The 16,176-nt window shown below is 52.4% G+C and overlaps 4 protein-coding genes across 4 annotated transcripts; 2 read left to right on the top strand and 2 right to left on the bottom strand.

Annotated features, from left to right (window-relative positions):
- Window positions 1-1,825: 1,825 nt before the first annotated feature.
- On the bottom strand, window positions 1,826-3,616 carry A1O1_05876 (uncharacterized protein; the record flags this gene model as incomplete). Its single annotated transcript, XM_007726760.1, has 1 exon — window positions 1,826-3,616. One exon carries the CDS (start codon window positions 3,614-3,616, stop codon window positions 1,826-1,828), a length of 1,791 nt encoding a protein of 596 aa, XP_007724950.1.
- A 3,160-nt stretch (window positions 3,617-6,776) lies between these two features.
- On the top strand, window positions 6,777-10,232 carry A1O1_05875 (uncharacterized protein; the record flags this gene model as incomplete). Its single annotated transcript, XM_007726759.1, has 1 exon — window positions 6,777-10,232. The coding sequence occupies one exon, from the start codon at window positions 6,777-6,779 to the stop codon at window positions 10,230-10,232; it is 3,456 nt and encodes a 1,151-aa protein (XP_007724949.1).
- Window positions 10,233-11,455: 1,223 nt separating this feature from the next.
- On the top strand, window positions 11,456-12,801 carry A1O1_05874 (uncharacterized protein; the record flags this gene model as incomplete). Its single annotated transcript, XM_007726758.1, has 3 exons — window positions 11,456-11,522; window positions 11,576-12,589; window positions 12,644-12,801. 3 exons carry the CDS (start codon window positions 11,456-11,458, stop codon window positions 12,799-12,801), a joined length of 1,239 nt encoding a protein of 412 aa, XP_007724948.1.
- Window positions 12,802-12,943: 142 nt separating this feature from the next.
- A1O1_05873 (uncharacterized protein) lies at window positions 12,944-13,387 on the bottom strand (the record flags this gene model as incomplete). The annotated part of the gene is made up of 1 exon (XM_007726757.1): window positions 12,944-13,387. The coding sequence occupies one exon, from the start codon at window positions 13,385-13,387 to the stop codon at window positions 12,944-12,946; it is 444 nt and encodes a 147-aa protein (XP_007724947.1).
- Between the last annotated feature and the right edge of the window lie 2,789 nt (window positions 13,388-16,176).

Here is a 16,176-nt window from a genome sequence, read left to right as displayed (position 1 = left end):
TGGCTGCCACGCGGTAACGACCGGTTGCCCCGATTCTTTTGCGGGCCTGACGCGATTTAGATGAGAGAGAATAGGCGATTGCGATGCGTGTCTCCAAAATCGCCCAAGATGCCCGGCGGATTGGTACGGGGTATTGATTGATCTGTCCCACAGGCCGGTACCCTACCTGGCAGATAGTAAACCACCACGTCGTTCGTTGCCATCATCTCGAAGTTCACCATCTTTGTCTTATCTTTTGATCGCACGAGCTGCACTGTAGAGACGATTTTCACCTTCTTTCCTCGGTCTTCATAGTTGGGGACCAACCGTCTACCCAAGAGTTGTCAGACCGCTGGGGCTTTCCTTCGTACCTATGCGGGGGACGGAATAAAAAAGGACGGACGGTGACGGGCGATGGTGTAATTGTCGATCAAGGATTGGACAGACCATGTTGCTTAATGGCAGTTCGATTTAGCACGAGGGACATACCATAACCAGACTCCCACGGTCCTGTGCACATCTGTCAGTGGCTCCGTCTCCTTGACTGCGCGAAGCTATAGCATACCAAGTCCCTCCTTCTTTGACTGGGGCGGTAGTTGGCGTCGAGCATCAGACTGCGGCAACGGGGAGCGGAAACAAAGACACGGACGTAGGTGCCGAGTGCAAGACGAATGGCAAACCACGCAGTCAGTCAGTCGTCGAAATCAGGTGGGATCGATAGCTGTTAGCCATCATCGAAACATCAAGTGATCGTTCGTGGCGAGGGAATCATCCGCCTGAGTAGGTAGTTAGGTAGGGAGGGAGGTAGGTAACATGGACTGTTTGGTTCCTTGCTGGCGGAGTTGTTCAAACAGATGAGGATTTCGCAGTCGAATTCTCCTTCGTTGCTGTGCTGGTGAAGAAACTTGGAGGATATTCCACAGTTACATAGACTGGCAGGGCATATAGACTTCCTACAAAGATATCGTCGATAGTAGGTGGAATGGATGTAGTCATATACCTTGCCTCCTGCTACTCCCTCCACCTTCTACCCTCAACCTCGCCTTGCACTTGGAACTCATCCGAAACCCCAGATTTTCAACGCACTGGGATTTGCGGGGAGGGTTGGGTATCGGATACTCTCACGACCAACGGTATATCTTGATTGATCCCAGACCCTAGTAGCCTCTCTCCCTCGCCAGCTCCGTGTCCTCATTCATCATTTGCCCCCTGCCCTGCCCTGTGCCTGTGTTCGTTCCCGCGATGAACTGCCGACACAGAGCACGAGAGCGGCGACTCCGGGATGCTTCAGCCTCGTCAACCTCCTCCAGTGGCTCGACGCCTCTCTACCTGCCTAGATACCCTACTGATGACCACCACTCTTTCTAGGGCATGTTGCTAAGGTAGGTGTGTCCCAGTATATCAACGATCGCAAGGTCCCTTCACCTCCATCATGCCCCTAAACCGACGAAATGAAGGCGCCTCTGCCCTTATCGGAGCGCTCCGTATGTGTCTGGTCCCCGTCATATATATCGTACAACAGTATTCCCGCCGCCTGGACGTCGCCGTGAATCTCTTTCTCTTTAGTTCGAAATAAGTAGTAATTCCACATTCGTTTCCGATCCCAATCCCAAATCCCAAGTCTTCCGAAACAGAAACAAAGTCGTGAAACAGAAAGGGGGTATCATGAAAAGTGTACTTTTGTTCCCACCACGTTGGGCCGGTCCAGCTCCAATCCGAGAACCCGACAAAAAGAAAATGTAACCCGAAAAGTCTTCCCAACCCTGCCCGTGGAGTAACCGGCAGCCACTGTTGCTGTTGCTGGTGCTCATGCTGCCCGTTCCCAGATGATACCTCACTTTCTGTATCAGATGCCAATCTCATCCCACTCATGCAATGGAGGTAGCCTGTTATCCTCCCAATCCATGTCATCCTCAACATCAAGCGTGAAGCTCGGTAATGTGACGCCAGGCTGCTGGTCTCTCTCTCCTCCCTTCTCCCTGTCCCAATCTTTGTCTCTGTCCTTCTCCTTGTCTCTGATCATTTCTCCATCCCTCTCAGTGCTGTGAATCAACATTGTCACGCTTGCGCATGAAGCCGGCGTTTTGGTCGGTTCATTTCCAGGATGAGCTTGTGACAGAGGATCAGAGTTGGGCCGCGCGTAAGTGGCTGCGTCAGGGATTGACGTTGTTATGATCGAGCTCTTTGCAGAAGAAGTGCCGGAGCTACTGACTCCAACACTACAGGTCGTCGAGCTCTGACCCACCCCGACCTTTTCTGCCCTTTTCATGTCTGATCTTAGCGGTGCGCTTTCGGCGTGCTTATACCCGTCAGGGTACTTGGTACGAATCCGATCCCGTAAATCCGTGGCTCGCCGATGCTGTAAGTCCAGCTCAACGTCGTCATGAATGGTGGTCCATTGAAACCCATGTTTTGCCACTCCTTTCAGCAAGTTGGCATCCTCCAGCGCAGTCCATGCTCGGCGTTTACGGCGCCTTTTGAAAGAATGGCCTAGATCCGAAGGTGACATGGAGGTGGCAGAATTGTCAACGGCGGTGGACTCTTGCGCGGCCCCTGAAGCTTCAGTACCAGATGACAGATCCGCGCCAGGGGGAGTTCGAACAGAAAGGGTATCGGCCTTTGGGACGGAATCGTTGTTTGCGCACACCCGATATCGATCCTTGAGGTCAACCGAGCTGCGATCACTGAAACTGAAGGATGGATCATCAAGGATTTGCTTCCATTTGCCGATCCCGTACTTCCTCACCCCAGCCAGAAGGTCCTTCGTTTCCTCCTCTGACCATTTCCGCCGAGCACGCCGAGGCTTATTATCTTTCCAAGGTGTCGACGCTATGGATGCCCCTGTGGCGGCCGGCATTACTTCCACTTCCTGGGAGGAGAGCCCATGGACACCGCTGTATGGTCTGGAAGCGGCTGGATCTTGGTCAGGATGAACTGTCGAAGGCGCTGTCGGCAGTGACGCTACATGCTGGTCGGACTGAGTCAACATATCCTTGACATGGATCTTGGACGTGGTGTTCGCCCGTGAGAGTCCCGGCCTAGACTCGACATCAATGGAAGGGAGCAGCGCTGCGGATGGTGGTGGCTCATGTAGTCCCGTCACCATAGCCGGGAGCATTGGGGCCGGTCTCTTTTGTCGCTCATCTTTTTGTGCCGGTCGAGGAAGTCGCCGGATCAAATCCAGCGACATGTGCTCATTGTCCAGGTCGACTCTCAGACGCTTCTGGAAGTGAGGGTATTCCAGAGCAGCGGGCGCTTGTATTGGTGATTTCTCGACCACGGAGAGGCTGATGAAGGACGGTAGTTGTGTTGGTGCAATCTCTTGACCGTCGTTATCCTCTAGTAGTTCGCTGATGGCCAAATGTGGCTTTTTGGATTCCCGAGCCAGCAGGACATCATTTGGTGTGATCTTCGGGGCCCTCCTTTTCTCACTGTGCTCTGCCGAGAGCGACTTAGTCGTCCGAGTATTGAGGATGTTCCCGGGCCCCGGCTCCAGCGGTAGCGGGATGTTTCCATGACGAGTCGGAGCAGGATTGCGGAGAGGAGCGATTTGGAAGTCGGTCAGAGCAGGCAGGTCAGTTATCTGGAATTGCGGATCGTCAAGGAGGCCAGGTAACGGCTCGGTGATACCATTCATGCTGACTGGAGATGGTCATTGCCGAATAGAAAAGGTCGAGATATGTACCAGATTAGCTGCGTTTTCGAAGCTGCAACAGAACGGCGGGGTGTGAATGTAGGCATGGGGCGATGTCTTCTAGATTGGCAAGAAGACAGCAAATCTAGGACGGACAGAAAATGCTGTCAAGACAGTGACTTGAAGGGGATCTTTGTGGCTGAATTCTGTGGTCTCGAGAAAGAGCGACTGGGGTTCGGAGTCGAGAATATCCATCCAGGTACGCACGACGAGACGAAGATACGAGCAACTAGACGCGTTCGAGCCACCACGGCTACGGCTGCAGATCAAGACAGCCTCGCCTCTCTACTACGCTACTATAGATGAGGGGACACTCATGATACAAGCATGATTTCTGTATGCCTTTGATCTCCTGCGATGCGTCGTTGTCTCTGTTGGACAAATCTCACAGTCTTGGTACCTGCTTCTTGAGTTTCAGATTTACGGTGATGCTTGTACGGCTTCATCCAGACAGGTCTGAAAACAACTACCGGGTGAAGACGCCCTGGACGTTACCTGGCCCCCGGATCCCGGCCTTCTCGGCCCTGATGATCTCCTTTCAAACAACTGCCAGTCGCGAGAAAGTGATCAATCGTCCAGTGCCTCCGCATTTCTGCATTCCCTCGTTCACAGCCGTAGCGAAGCCACCCTCCCCAAAAATCAGCCCAATCGACAAGAGAAAAATAGTTACATGGAAAGCATGGAGCAGCTGAGTCAAGATTTGGCATTACACTGTACAACTTTGAAAACCAAGGGAGCTGAGCTCCCTACCGCAGGTCGTCACTGGATTAATGGAGCCTGGAGATTGAGGATCGAGGATTGAGGCAACTAAACTCAAGATTCAAATGCCAGTATTCTAAACAACCCTGGGAGCTCAGGCCTCCAGACCGCTCACAGTGCCAAACTGCTCACCTTGGGCTCCAAAGCATTGTGGCCATCTTCTTGCTTCTTTCCAATGCGGCCCTCCAATCGCGTTGGCAACAACATTGGCTCGAAGACGGACGTTTGCTTCAGCTGGCTGGACTTGTGTTGGAGCTGGTTAAGACCCGCAGTCTTGACTGACCAGCAAGCTTCATGGCGGTCGTATGTCCCGTCTGAGGCAAGAGCTGTCCTATTGCTGAGGCCGCGGCGTCTCTCGTGCACAGCACCCAGATGAAGCGCCGAGGGAAGTGATAGTTGCGGGTGGCCGCTCCAGTAGTATTCCATACTCGCAGCCCGCAAGCTTCAGCTTGCCTCGTTTCTGCAAGCATTGCTTCATGCTTCATGCTTGTAGCAGCGCTGACACGGAGCAATTGGGCATGTTGTCTTCCCATGCGGAACATGTTACCACGGTCTCAAAAGCCGAATAGCCGTCCCTGGAGCTGCAACCGCCTTTATGGATGAGGTCCAGCCATTGCACTATTCCCTTGTGATGTTTGTACCTAGAATATGATCTTCTATCATCCTCACATGGCTGACATCAGGGACCGTGAACAAATATGACGCGCGTTGGTGACAAGAGCAGCTAAGGCATACCAGAAGGGTCAGGCCTCGACTTTGAATTGCCTGATAGGCTGCCGGGCATGGAAATACCTATCATTCTGTTCTGGTCAGTTACGAAAAGAGTCGATGCAGCATTCAGGGGTTATTCTTCACGGTTCAAGTTTCTCATGTCCCTGCGGTCCGCAGACCAGGGTGCACCGTGCAGACTGCAACTTTCGCGCCCTCCTCCCTCGACACGTCGGCCGCAGGTGGAAGCGGCCTTGACAAGTGTGGAGGATGCAGGTACAAGGATTATGGTTGGTTGTTTGAGCCGGACGCCAGTGTTTCAGGATCTCTGTCAACACGATCAGAGCCCGAATGACTGCGTGTCATTGCTCTCCGGCACCCAAGGTCAGGAAGACTATCCTGGTACTGTCAGCCAGAGGGCTGGTAGCTTGCAAATCTGGGGCAGCGGTGAGAATTTTACTGTGCAGCAGCAGCAGCAGGTGATCGGTCATATTGAGCAAGGAACTTGGCACTAGGATACGCGGTTGAAATTGAATGGCGTGGTGAACAGACAGAGGATAGCCATTATAAAACTCCTTCATATGCAGCGGCGTGATTTCTGTTCGGCTCTTTACTATTGTAGTGTCACCTCCCAGTATCTTGACTAGACTAGTATTGGTCTGGACAATATGGTTGGGCGAGGGAAGGCTGGTGAGCAACACGCGTCGTATGAGTGCGCTTCCCGCGATGGCTGCGGTGGATGGAGGGCGCGGCGCAACAAGCTGCCAGTGTCTGGTGAAGGATCGTGTAGTGTGATGTATTGTCTAGCAAGATCCTGCGCTCGACTTAATCTACTACCATAGCAGCTTCAAGCGTAGGAGGACGACGACGACAACGTTATAGACAGGCATAAGAACAGAAGCAGTACACCCGTAGTGGTTGGTGATAGTACTGCGTAGCGTACAAGCAACCAGACATGTCAGATAGTACGTACTACGTGGGAGGTACGTACCTCACTCACCTTACTACCAACTTGTACCTACATTTATTTCCCTCTTACGCTCCTGGCCTGCAGCTCTGCAGTCTGCCCCCTAATTGAGACCCATCCATCCACCACTCTTTGAGTTCACCTTTCATCCTGACTTCCCATCTTGCTCTCTAATGTCTGTCCAGCCCTGGAGTGCTGTTTCGATTCTCTCCATGTTTGTTTTATTCTTCTCTAATACCACCTCTCCTTAGCAGCCATGCTCGTCAGCCTCGAAGCCTAGTGTCCAGTTCGTCCTTCCTCTCCGAGCTCGTTGTTCTTCTCAAGACCATCCATCCGAGCAGCCGTAACAGCCGTTGCCCTACAGCTCTTTGTCCTCTTTGACATATTACGTTGTCGATTGGGTCGAAATATACCCTTTCATCATATTTCTGCCAAATCCCCGTGGATACACTTTCGACGTCGCACAGGTCACAGCGACCTGATTTGAATTGGCCCCGAGGTCCTTCTACAAACCTCTCTACTCTCCTTGTGTTTGAGATAACATCTATCTGGAAGGCCGGACAAAGAAAGAAGAAGGACATATAATTCAAAGCTTGATCGCTGCTTGTGAAGGGTCAGCGATAACCCTCATAGGCTGGATTGATCTGATATTGCAGCCATTGACTTGCCATGGCTCCGACGTCCAGGCCAGATGGGCAGCTTAACCTAAACTTGTCGGGATTGAACACAATTCCAGAGCCTCCCACCGTTCCGAGCACCATATCCCCATTCGGTAGTGCAAAATCCTCATCAGGACTTGCAGGCTTGTCGAGCGCCAGAGGAGGAGCGGGCTCTCCTCTTCACGAACAGACCTCCCGACTCTTCCCCAAACGCACGCGCGAATTGCAATCTCAGACCGCTTCTCTTTCTTCCAACATCTGGGGTCCTCCTACGAGCGGGACGTCCACCCCGCTCTTCGAGATACCCGAGTCTCCTAATCAAGATGGCTTTCCAGACCTGGTTCCCCTGACAGAGACCGGTATCAACAGTCCTGCCAGGCGAGGTCGAGCTGGAACCCTTCCGTCAAGAATATCTCCTGTAGGGACTATCAATGGAGTCAATGTCCTAACCTCGAAAACATCCCGCCCTACTCCCTCAACCAGCCCTTTCCGACCGGGATCGACCTCTGCGGCGGAGACAGCGTTCTACTCGACTGCCTCAAACCCTACAAATCCGGCCAATTCTGCTCTTCTGTCCAGACTCCGCGCAGGTAGCATGCCTCAGCGGGCAAGCTTGCTGGGAACTTCAAACTCCTTCGGTCAAGGTGCTTTCAGCGGCGGATGGAGCTCGAGAACCCGTGCTGCGACTCTCACAAGTATCAGTTCCGCCGAAGATCCCACTTCTCCTCAGCAGTTTGGTTTGTCCAAGGATGGCATGTCTGACTCGGGAGTCCGTACTCTTGATTATCTCGGACTCGCCGAGCCTCCGTCACACTCAAGATTGTCGGAGGCACTTCGTCATGATGCGAGCGATCCTTCTCGCGGTCAGAACTCTAACTTGTCTGACGTACTGGCCAATTTTGGTATGCGTAACTCCGGTCGCTTCAGATCTTTCTCTGTCAATACGCAGCCAAAGTACGGTGCCGAAGGTCATGAGGGTGAACATGGTCATGCTATGTACTCTGGTGGAGCTTTGACTCCATCCGCAGCGGCCGCTCTGGAAGCCGAGTACGAACGCGTCCAGGAGAAGGTGCGGCTTCATAACCAAGCTGTACAGGCATTTGCTGTGAATGCCAATGCTGCACGCCCACGCGCCCGCACTGCAGGCTTGGTCGAAACCCCACAGCGCACCTCGCTGCGGAACCTGGTTCACCAAGATGCTGATGCCCTCAACATGGATTTTGACATCCATGGACCGAATGGCATGGATGAGCCTTCCCTCTCCGATGCTCTGCAGGGGTTGAATATCGGCGAGAATGCTATGTCATATGAGGGCATGGACGATCCCGAAATTCAGGTCTCGCGGTCTTTGTGGATCGGCTCGATCCCCAATTCTACCACAATGTCTTCCTTGGACGCCATCTTCAGTCGATACGGACCAATCGAGTCTACAAGGGTGCTCACGCATAAAAACTGTGGGTTCGTTAACTTCGAGTCTGTGGAAGCGGCTGTCCGTGCTCGTCACCTCCTCAATGGCAAAGAGATCTTCCCTGGCGCTGGCCCTGTGAGAATTGGGTTTGCTAAAGCTCCAAATGCCTCTGTCTCCCTCACACCGAACCAGGACGCCACTCCTCCGGGTTCCAACGGTCTGAGTGACATGCTTGACATCTCACAATCCAGGGAGGGCAAGAGCAGTCCAGCAAGTCCGGACAATGATCAGCAGACCCTTTCCTTGCCAGCTGCTGAGCGTTTGACTGAATTGAAACCCGAGTTCTCACAGATCGTCATGGAATTTGGTGGGCAGCCATCAGACGTACAATCGATCTCCGCCAACATCGAGAGTGCCATCAGTTTTCAGCAAATAGAAAAAGAAATTCCACCGGTTCCGGAGCCAAGTCCTACGAGGATCTACGATGCTCCAAGGCTGCGAGACATCCGCAAACGAATTGATAACGGAGCATGCGGACTGCAAGAGATTGAGCAGATCGCCATCGACATGTTGCCTGAAATTGCTGAACTCGCGTCAGACTATCTTGGGAACACAGTGGTTCAGAAACTCTTTGAATACTGCTCGGAACAGACCAAGGAACAGATGTTGACGTATATTGCACCTCATCTGGCCGAAATTGGAGTGCATAAAAACGGCACTTGGGCCGCTCAAAAAATCATCGACGTGTGCAAGACCGAAACGCAGATACGGATGATTGTTGACTCAATTCGCCCCTACACCGTTCCCCTCTTCCTCGATCAGTACGGGAACTACGTACTCCAGTGTTGTCTTCGGTTCGGTGCGCCTTACAATGACTTCATCTTCGAAACCATGCTCAGTCAACTCTGGGAAATCGCACAAGGTCGATTTGGTGCCAGAGCCATGCGTGCATGCTTGGAATCTCATCATTCCACCAAGAACCAACAGCGCCTGATGGCTGCAGCAATCGCATTACATAGTGTGCAGCTTGCTCAAAATGCTAATGGTGCACTATTGCTGACATGGCTCCTCGACACCTGTACCTTTCCGCATCGACGATATGTGCTTGCACCGAGATTGATCCCTCACTTGATTCAGCTTTGCTCGCACAAAGTCGCCTACCTGACCGTCTTGAAGGTCATCAACCAAAGAAATGAGCCAGAAGCAAGGGATATGGTACTGAAGGCCTTGTTTTTCAGCCCCAACGACACTATTCTCGAACAAATCCTCTGCGATCAAACGTCAGGTGTGACACTGATCTTCAAGATCTTGACGACACCATTCCTGGACGATAACATGAGGCCAGAAGTAATGCAAAGCGTGTCTAGAGTGCTCACTAAGATCAACGCGCAACCAAATCAGGGTTACAAAAGAATCATGGATGAAGTTGGCCTGTCGTTGCGACCTAACCAGCCTCCGGCACCGCAATATGCTCCACATGCACACCCGACGGTCAATGATCGAGGCCGCCCCATCAATCACCCACAGCAAGCCCCCGGAGCTGGACATCATTCGCATCAGCACTATCCCCGACAATTTAACGGTGCATATGCACCTCATGTCAATGGCAATGCTTTCGAAAGTGGAATGAGCCCCATCAGAACCGGGTCAGCTGATTCATTTGCCTATGCGCCATACAGCATGAACGGGTTCCAGGCACAGCAGCCATACACTCAACCGCCATACCAGCAAATGACGCCTCAAACGCAATATCCAAATTACCCTAATCCGGCTCCACGAGCAAATGCTGGATACTTGCCGGGTGGCTATGCTGGCTTTGCTACACCTCCTTCCTCTGTTGATCCATTCCGTCCCTTGCAAAATCCCTCATCATCACCACTGTCGTTTTCTGCACAGATGAGTCCCGTCATTGGCTCAGCAGCAGGATTTCCTGGTCAAAACTATCCGCAGAACATGCCCAATAACATGTACAACTACCCTCAACAACAATTCTTCTTCACGCCTCCAATGCAGACAGTCCACTCCGGAGGCCGCGGGCGTAGGGTGAGTAAATCCTGAACTGTATCCTTTTCAACTCTCTAACCTTTCTCAGCAGAGATAACCGGCGCGAGCAATGAACATTTTCTCTGCACCTGCTCCATCCTATTTAGCCAAGACTGGGCCATTGCTGTGGTCCCAAGACGGTTTCATGCCCTCGTCAGTCCTCTGTGTGTGATTAAACGGTGGCTGTGGAGATAATTTCCACCTTGGCGAAGCATACATCATGTTTTTGGTGTGCAATACCTCTGAATATGCAGGCCAGTGGGTGTTCCAATTCAGGAATAGCAAAAAAGGGGCAAGGAGCTGCACCCTCACGTCAGCTGGGGTATCGCAAGTCTCCGGGCTAGGGGTTGCTTTTTGGACGGATTTGCTAGTTAGTTCTTGCTTTCACCATGAACGGGTAGCATCTGTCCACGATTGCCCAAAGGAAACGTCGTGCACTTGTTGACCGTGGACGCGTGCTGTCGCTCGATGGAGAAACTAGGCGATAGAACCACGACTGCTCAAGTCGGGAATTAGCAAGATCCACGGGACGAAAAATTGTGCATTTCATGGTCAACGAGGTCAGATGGGAAGCGAACTGACCTTCTTGGACAGACTCTTTCTCCTGGCACAATTGAGGAAGCAGCACAAGGGCCCAGGCGGTCGAAGGTCGAAAGACAAAACGATGTACAAAAACAAGGCTAACGCTTTTCATGAAGCGAGAATGACATGACTTTCATCTTTTGTCTGTAAATATGCTGGCATGTCTCTCGTTCTAGGTGCTGACGCCTTGGGGGCGGAGGCAGAGGACCAGGCTGGCACCAGGGACGATCCCTATGCCAACCCTGTAGCGCATCAGTTGGCCCAGGGTGATGTTGATGTGCCTGCAATGTTCATGTTGTCATTTGCCTCCCTGGTCGAGAGTTTCATGCTGTGTAACGGGCACCCCTGTGACCAGAGCCTTTATGGTTGTTGGCAGGATCGAAGTGATCGAATTGGAGGCAAAGAAAGACGCGAAGTGGATTGCGGGGCCGGAGGAGGAGGAGGATGATGAGGTGGTGGTGGTGGTGGTGGTGGTGGTGGTGGAGGAGTAGGAGGGCACCACCGCAGCTCATAGTTTGGAAGTCAATAAAAGCCTCGCGGAACCAAAACTTAAAATGTCACAATAAATCGACATCAGTTCAACTCCGTGCCTCTACGTTCACAACCCATCCATCAACTTGTCCTCATCGTGATCCTGCGCCTTTGTCCCCGTCAACATGTCTCTTGTCCCTGAACGCATCAGCGTCAAGCGCAGACGCTCTGACGAACCGGTGGACACTCTGTGTAAGTTCTCCTTCACCCCGGTCGCTGTAGCAGAAGGGGCCTAACGTGGACAGTTCTTGAACACGGCACTGCTCCGGACAAGAAACGAAGAGTAACCGACTTCTATTTCCAGCGACTTCGAGACGAGATCATTGCGCCCATCTCCCAGCGAGTGAACAGCCCTCTTGCCCCACAGCCTTCCGTCCCCGGAATTCCTACTGTTCGATGGACCTCACCAGGCGATGAGAAAAGAGACTATGAAATCTTGAAGGCCAAACTCAAGGAGAAGGCGGACGACTCGTTACCGGCGAAAGCAACCAAGCCCGACGAGGAGGAGGTTCCTCCTGCCAACGCAGGCAGCCGATCCGCCCCGCCCACCCCTCTAACAAGTGAAGGTCTCTCACACGCCCGCCGCTTCCACCTCACCCGCCATCTATCTTCAGTGTTAAGCCCAAATTCTTCTGGTGGGATTCGGAAGCAGAACAGTTCGATCCGGCCTCCGCTTGCGACATTTGTCGAAAAACACGGTGCCACATTTAGCCACGAAGGGAATCCTCTTTACAAAAGCAAACCCGTCGACAGTGTATTGGATCTCCTGCAGGACGGAAAGAGCGGATCCGAGGGGTCAGATGGGCAGACGTCGAAGATCGAAAGCCTGGCAGCATCCAAAAGAACGCCCACAAATACTTTCCTTCAGGCAGAGAACCAGATGGTGAAGAAGGGAACATCAATTAGAGACCACCCTAGCACCTGGGATCATGATTCAGACCAGCTCGCGGACGAGCTTGCCGCATTGGCGATGGAGCTCGATCCTGAGATCAAGCAATTGGCTGAAGCTGAAGAGTTGTCGAAACTGCTCCCAGCTTCCAATGAGAGAGACAAGGTGGTGACTTCCAAGGATCGCGAAGATAACTATGTGTATGAAACATATGTTCGTGTCCGGAACGATGATAAGACCCCGGATCCAATGAGTATTGCTGGGCTGAACAACGTCGGGGTGTTGGTCATCGAAGAGGAAGATGAAGACCTATGGCAGAAATATGTTGACAGTGAAGACGAGACTGATTGGGATGACGAAGATTCAAATGGTACGTCAATGGATTCAGGATTGATGCCTATAAGAAGCTCACTGACTTTACCAGCTGAGGACAACCCTGCCAATGATTACCCAGAGGATGAAGTCAGTTCCGACGACGAGTATGGCTATAATGCCTACAAGTACCGCCAATATGGATCCGATGATGAGACTTTTGGCAGTGACCCCGACGACATCGAGAATGAGGCCAACAACAAGTGGTGAAGGGACCGAAAGAGGTGAAGCGGCCGAATCTCAGACAACCTCCTCGAAAGATGGCCAACGTGCGTGGCAGCGTAGCAGAGCTCCGAACCCATCCAGGCTCTAATGACAACGCCGATAATCATCCCGAGACCTCATAAACGTATCAGAGCCTGCACTTCGGCAAAGATGGTATGTTTTGGTGGCACGGCAGCATCCACCAATACCTAATCGATGTTTTGACAATAACACCCCATGCTGCCCGGTCTTGGGGTCTGCAAAGGCCTCCTCGGCATTGAACTCTGACCTTTTGCACTCCATATTCGTCGAGTACACGATAAAACTTGCACTGGAGCCCTCCCTTTCCTCTGCGTTTGTGAAACTGGCGAGCGAAATTGTCCTGGACCCGGCTCCAGGAGCATCCAAGGTCATTGCGATTGTACCAGATGAAGATGCCTTCTTCCTTGCGGTATTTGTCTCTGGACGGGTTACGTTGGTTGAGTTCCGAGGGATCGATGTCGTTCAAGATGTTGTCGATACTCATTGTGTTGACTCGTCGTTTGCTCTGTTTGCTCTTTTTTTGTGCATCACGGTCTTTGTGGCATCCCATGGTGAAGGACACAGCGGTGATTCGAAGGTGAGGAGCTGTCCAAAACCCCTTGTGTTAATTTGGGCAGGCTGTCTAGGTCAAACAGACAAGCTTGTGAGAAGGACAGAGGTACGACTCTATGAGCAAGGCAAGAGTGAGTGATGGGAGACGGGTGTGTTCCCCTCCGTGGGCATAGGCCCACGGGGGCTTAAATAATGCCCAACTTCGACCCGACAGTTTGGTTCTCAGTCGAGGAGGATGCAGTATACATATCCTTCTCAGGTCGCCGTCGATGGGCTCCTGCCCCCGTCCAGTCGCGGCGCCTTGCTATGCCCAAAGGGTTTGTTGTTGATAATGAATGATGCAGACTATCTTCTCTTCACAGGGTTCAGAACTGTTCGTGCGACGGCGGAGCCCAGGAATCCTAGTCTATTCGTGCAATAGTGGATTCCTCACTGGCTTTGTTTGGAGTCATGGTCTTCCTTTTATTGGTTGCTAACCGGACTCCTCATGCTTCAGCATCCTACAGCTTGGGGGTTTCTTGAAGGATGAAGGGTGAGTGGCTCGATCACTGGGGCAAGGCGTCCGCAAACCGGATGGACTCCTGGATCGCGAGGCGAAATCACACCACAAAGATCATCTTGAGAGGAAGACAGCCGTCTAATCCTTTCGGATCGCATCTGCCGACAGGCAGTCAACAGGTCAACAAGTTATGATGTCGCCTCATCTGCGGGCGGACCAGGATCCTTGAGGAATGGTACAGGGGTCGCCACAATCGACTCCATTATTGATCTGACTGTCCTCTTCATGAGCACCCAGCGCCGACGGCTGGCCTCCACCTCTTTGATGGCTAGTGTGCATGTTTATTCATCTGGTTCGACGTCCGAACAGTAGTGTTGCGCTTGATAGCCACCCACCGACGAATGCAGACGCTGTCAGGAAGGCCCAGATCTGGACCCTAGTGCGAACAAGTGTACTTCTGCCTGAGACAAGATACTGCAGACTTGATTGCTCGCCAGCCAACCCTATCTCTGCAAGCTGTTTTCACATGCATAAATGCTAGGGGGTTGCTCACGCTATCTAATAGAGGCAGACCATCATGGCAACAATCGCAGTAGCTTGGCTTGGATGAAGAGCAGGGAAGATGAGGGCCGGGCCATCCGGAGCCAGAAAGACTACACTGTGACACCCACAACATATAGTAGGAGGTGAATCTGACGAGTTCGTCGTCATGCTTGCCAGACCGAGTGTCTGAGCCTGAAGGTCATACCGTCTTTTCGGTTCAGCATCAACACTCTTCGGTCTCTCTCTCTATCTCTGTTTGACGCCGCCCGGGCCATATGTTTGTACCCTTACCTAGCTGGGGATGGTGACTAGTCTCAGCTACAGAAGCGAACCTCTCACGCAGCAGAAGTGTCAAGCCACCAAGCATCGCGCTTCTTATCCCTTCTTCATGTTGGATAGCGTCGGCTGCTCCCTGTGAATGGGCGATCCAGCGTCTCGGGAACCAATGGAAGGCTCGAGAGTCGGGATGATAGAAAGGCATCTCCCAGGTAAATCCATGCTCTCAAGTGTGCCCGCGGCATTTAGGTTGAGAATGTGATGGTGACTGTGACTGTGACTGTGGTCAGGCGACATGTTGCCATGGAGGGCTGGGTCGGTGCGACCAAGTCTGGTATCGCCCGCCGGTTGATGGGTCCAGCCTCCAGGGTTGTTTTCGTCAATCCAAGCCAAAGCATCACACCACTCTCTCGCCCTGATTGCTGTCCGAGCCACCAAATCCTCAAAGGGATGGATGTCTCGTCAGTGTCTCCCTTCAAAGCTGTCACAGTGCTTTTCAGTGTCAGTGTCCGCGTCAGGGTCAATCTCATCCACAGATTCCCGACGGTTCCAAAGAATCTCAATTTCCAAAGCGGTAGGCGGTTTTCCGTCGCCACTGTGACCTGTCAAACATTGTACTTTTGCACTGCTGGGGTCCTTGAATTGAACAATGGGTTCTGGTTCCTAGGTTCTAGGTTTTGCGTCGGCGAAACTTTGACGTTGCACCAGAGTTCGGTAACTACTGACGTTGAGACTCGGACTCACAATACATCATCATCATCCACCATCATCAAGTTCTCCATAGCTTTGAAACCTTCTTCGATTGACCCGTTCAACTGTTATTTCTACAGTCTTCCAGCCAGGGCATTATCATATGACCCGGCCATATACCCTTCTACAGCTGGCAGAACCATGGTACTGGGCCCCCTTTGAACTCTGACCCAGAGCTGATTCGCAAGTCGAAGGTGAGCGACTTTTTTGAGTGATCGGAGCAACAGTGTCGGTTCGGATAGACCTAAGACCTTTCGAAAGTGAGATCACATGCTCCCCGATGAGACGGAAACCTACCTAGAGGTTCGGGGATGGCTGTTCATCGTTTCGACGAGTGCTTCGAGGAGGGGAACCAGAACAATCCGAGCAAATAGACTAACCTCCCCCCTCCCCTTACAGCTGCATGGATCATGCCTACAACGCAGGCCACACATACCGGTCTTTGACTGTGGTGTGGGAGAGGAGCAGGATTCCATCAATACTTGTGGCGTTACGGGTTCGTCTTGGCATGCTCGTCGGGCGTAGGGTGGATCTGTTTGTTCTTTTCTCGTTTGCCTTCTCAGCTTACAAGTCGCCAGTGGTTGGGCAATGGGCAGGGCACCCGGTGCAAAAGAGGCAAGCATACGGGGGAAGGGGAAAGAACGTGGATATGTCTTCCAACCACTTGCTGAGAGACCGCGCATGCTGTTTCTTGTCTCGGTCAAGCAAGAGCAAGACTT

This window comes from Capronia coronata, assembly GCF_000585585.1.
Source record: "Capronia coronata CBS 617.96 chromosome Unknown acBCG-supercont1.5, whole genome shotgun sequence".
Taxonomy (NCBI): domain Eukaryota; kingdom Fungi; phylum Ascomycota; class Eurotiomycetes; order Chaetothyriales; family Herpotrichiellaceae; genus Capronia; species Capronia coronata.
Note: the sequence above shows the minus strand (reverse complement) of the source record. Positions and strands in the feature narration are given on the sequence as shown.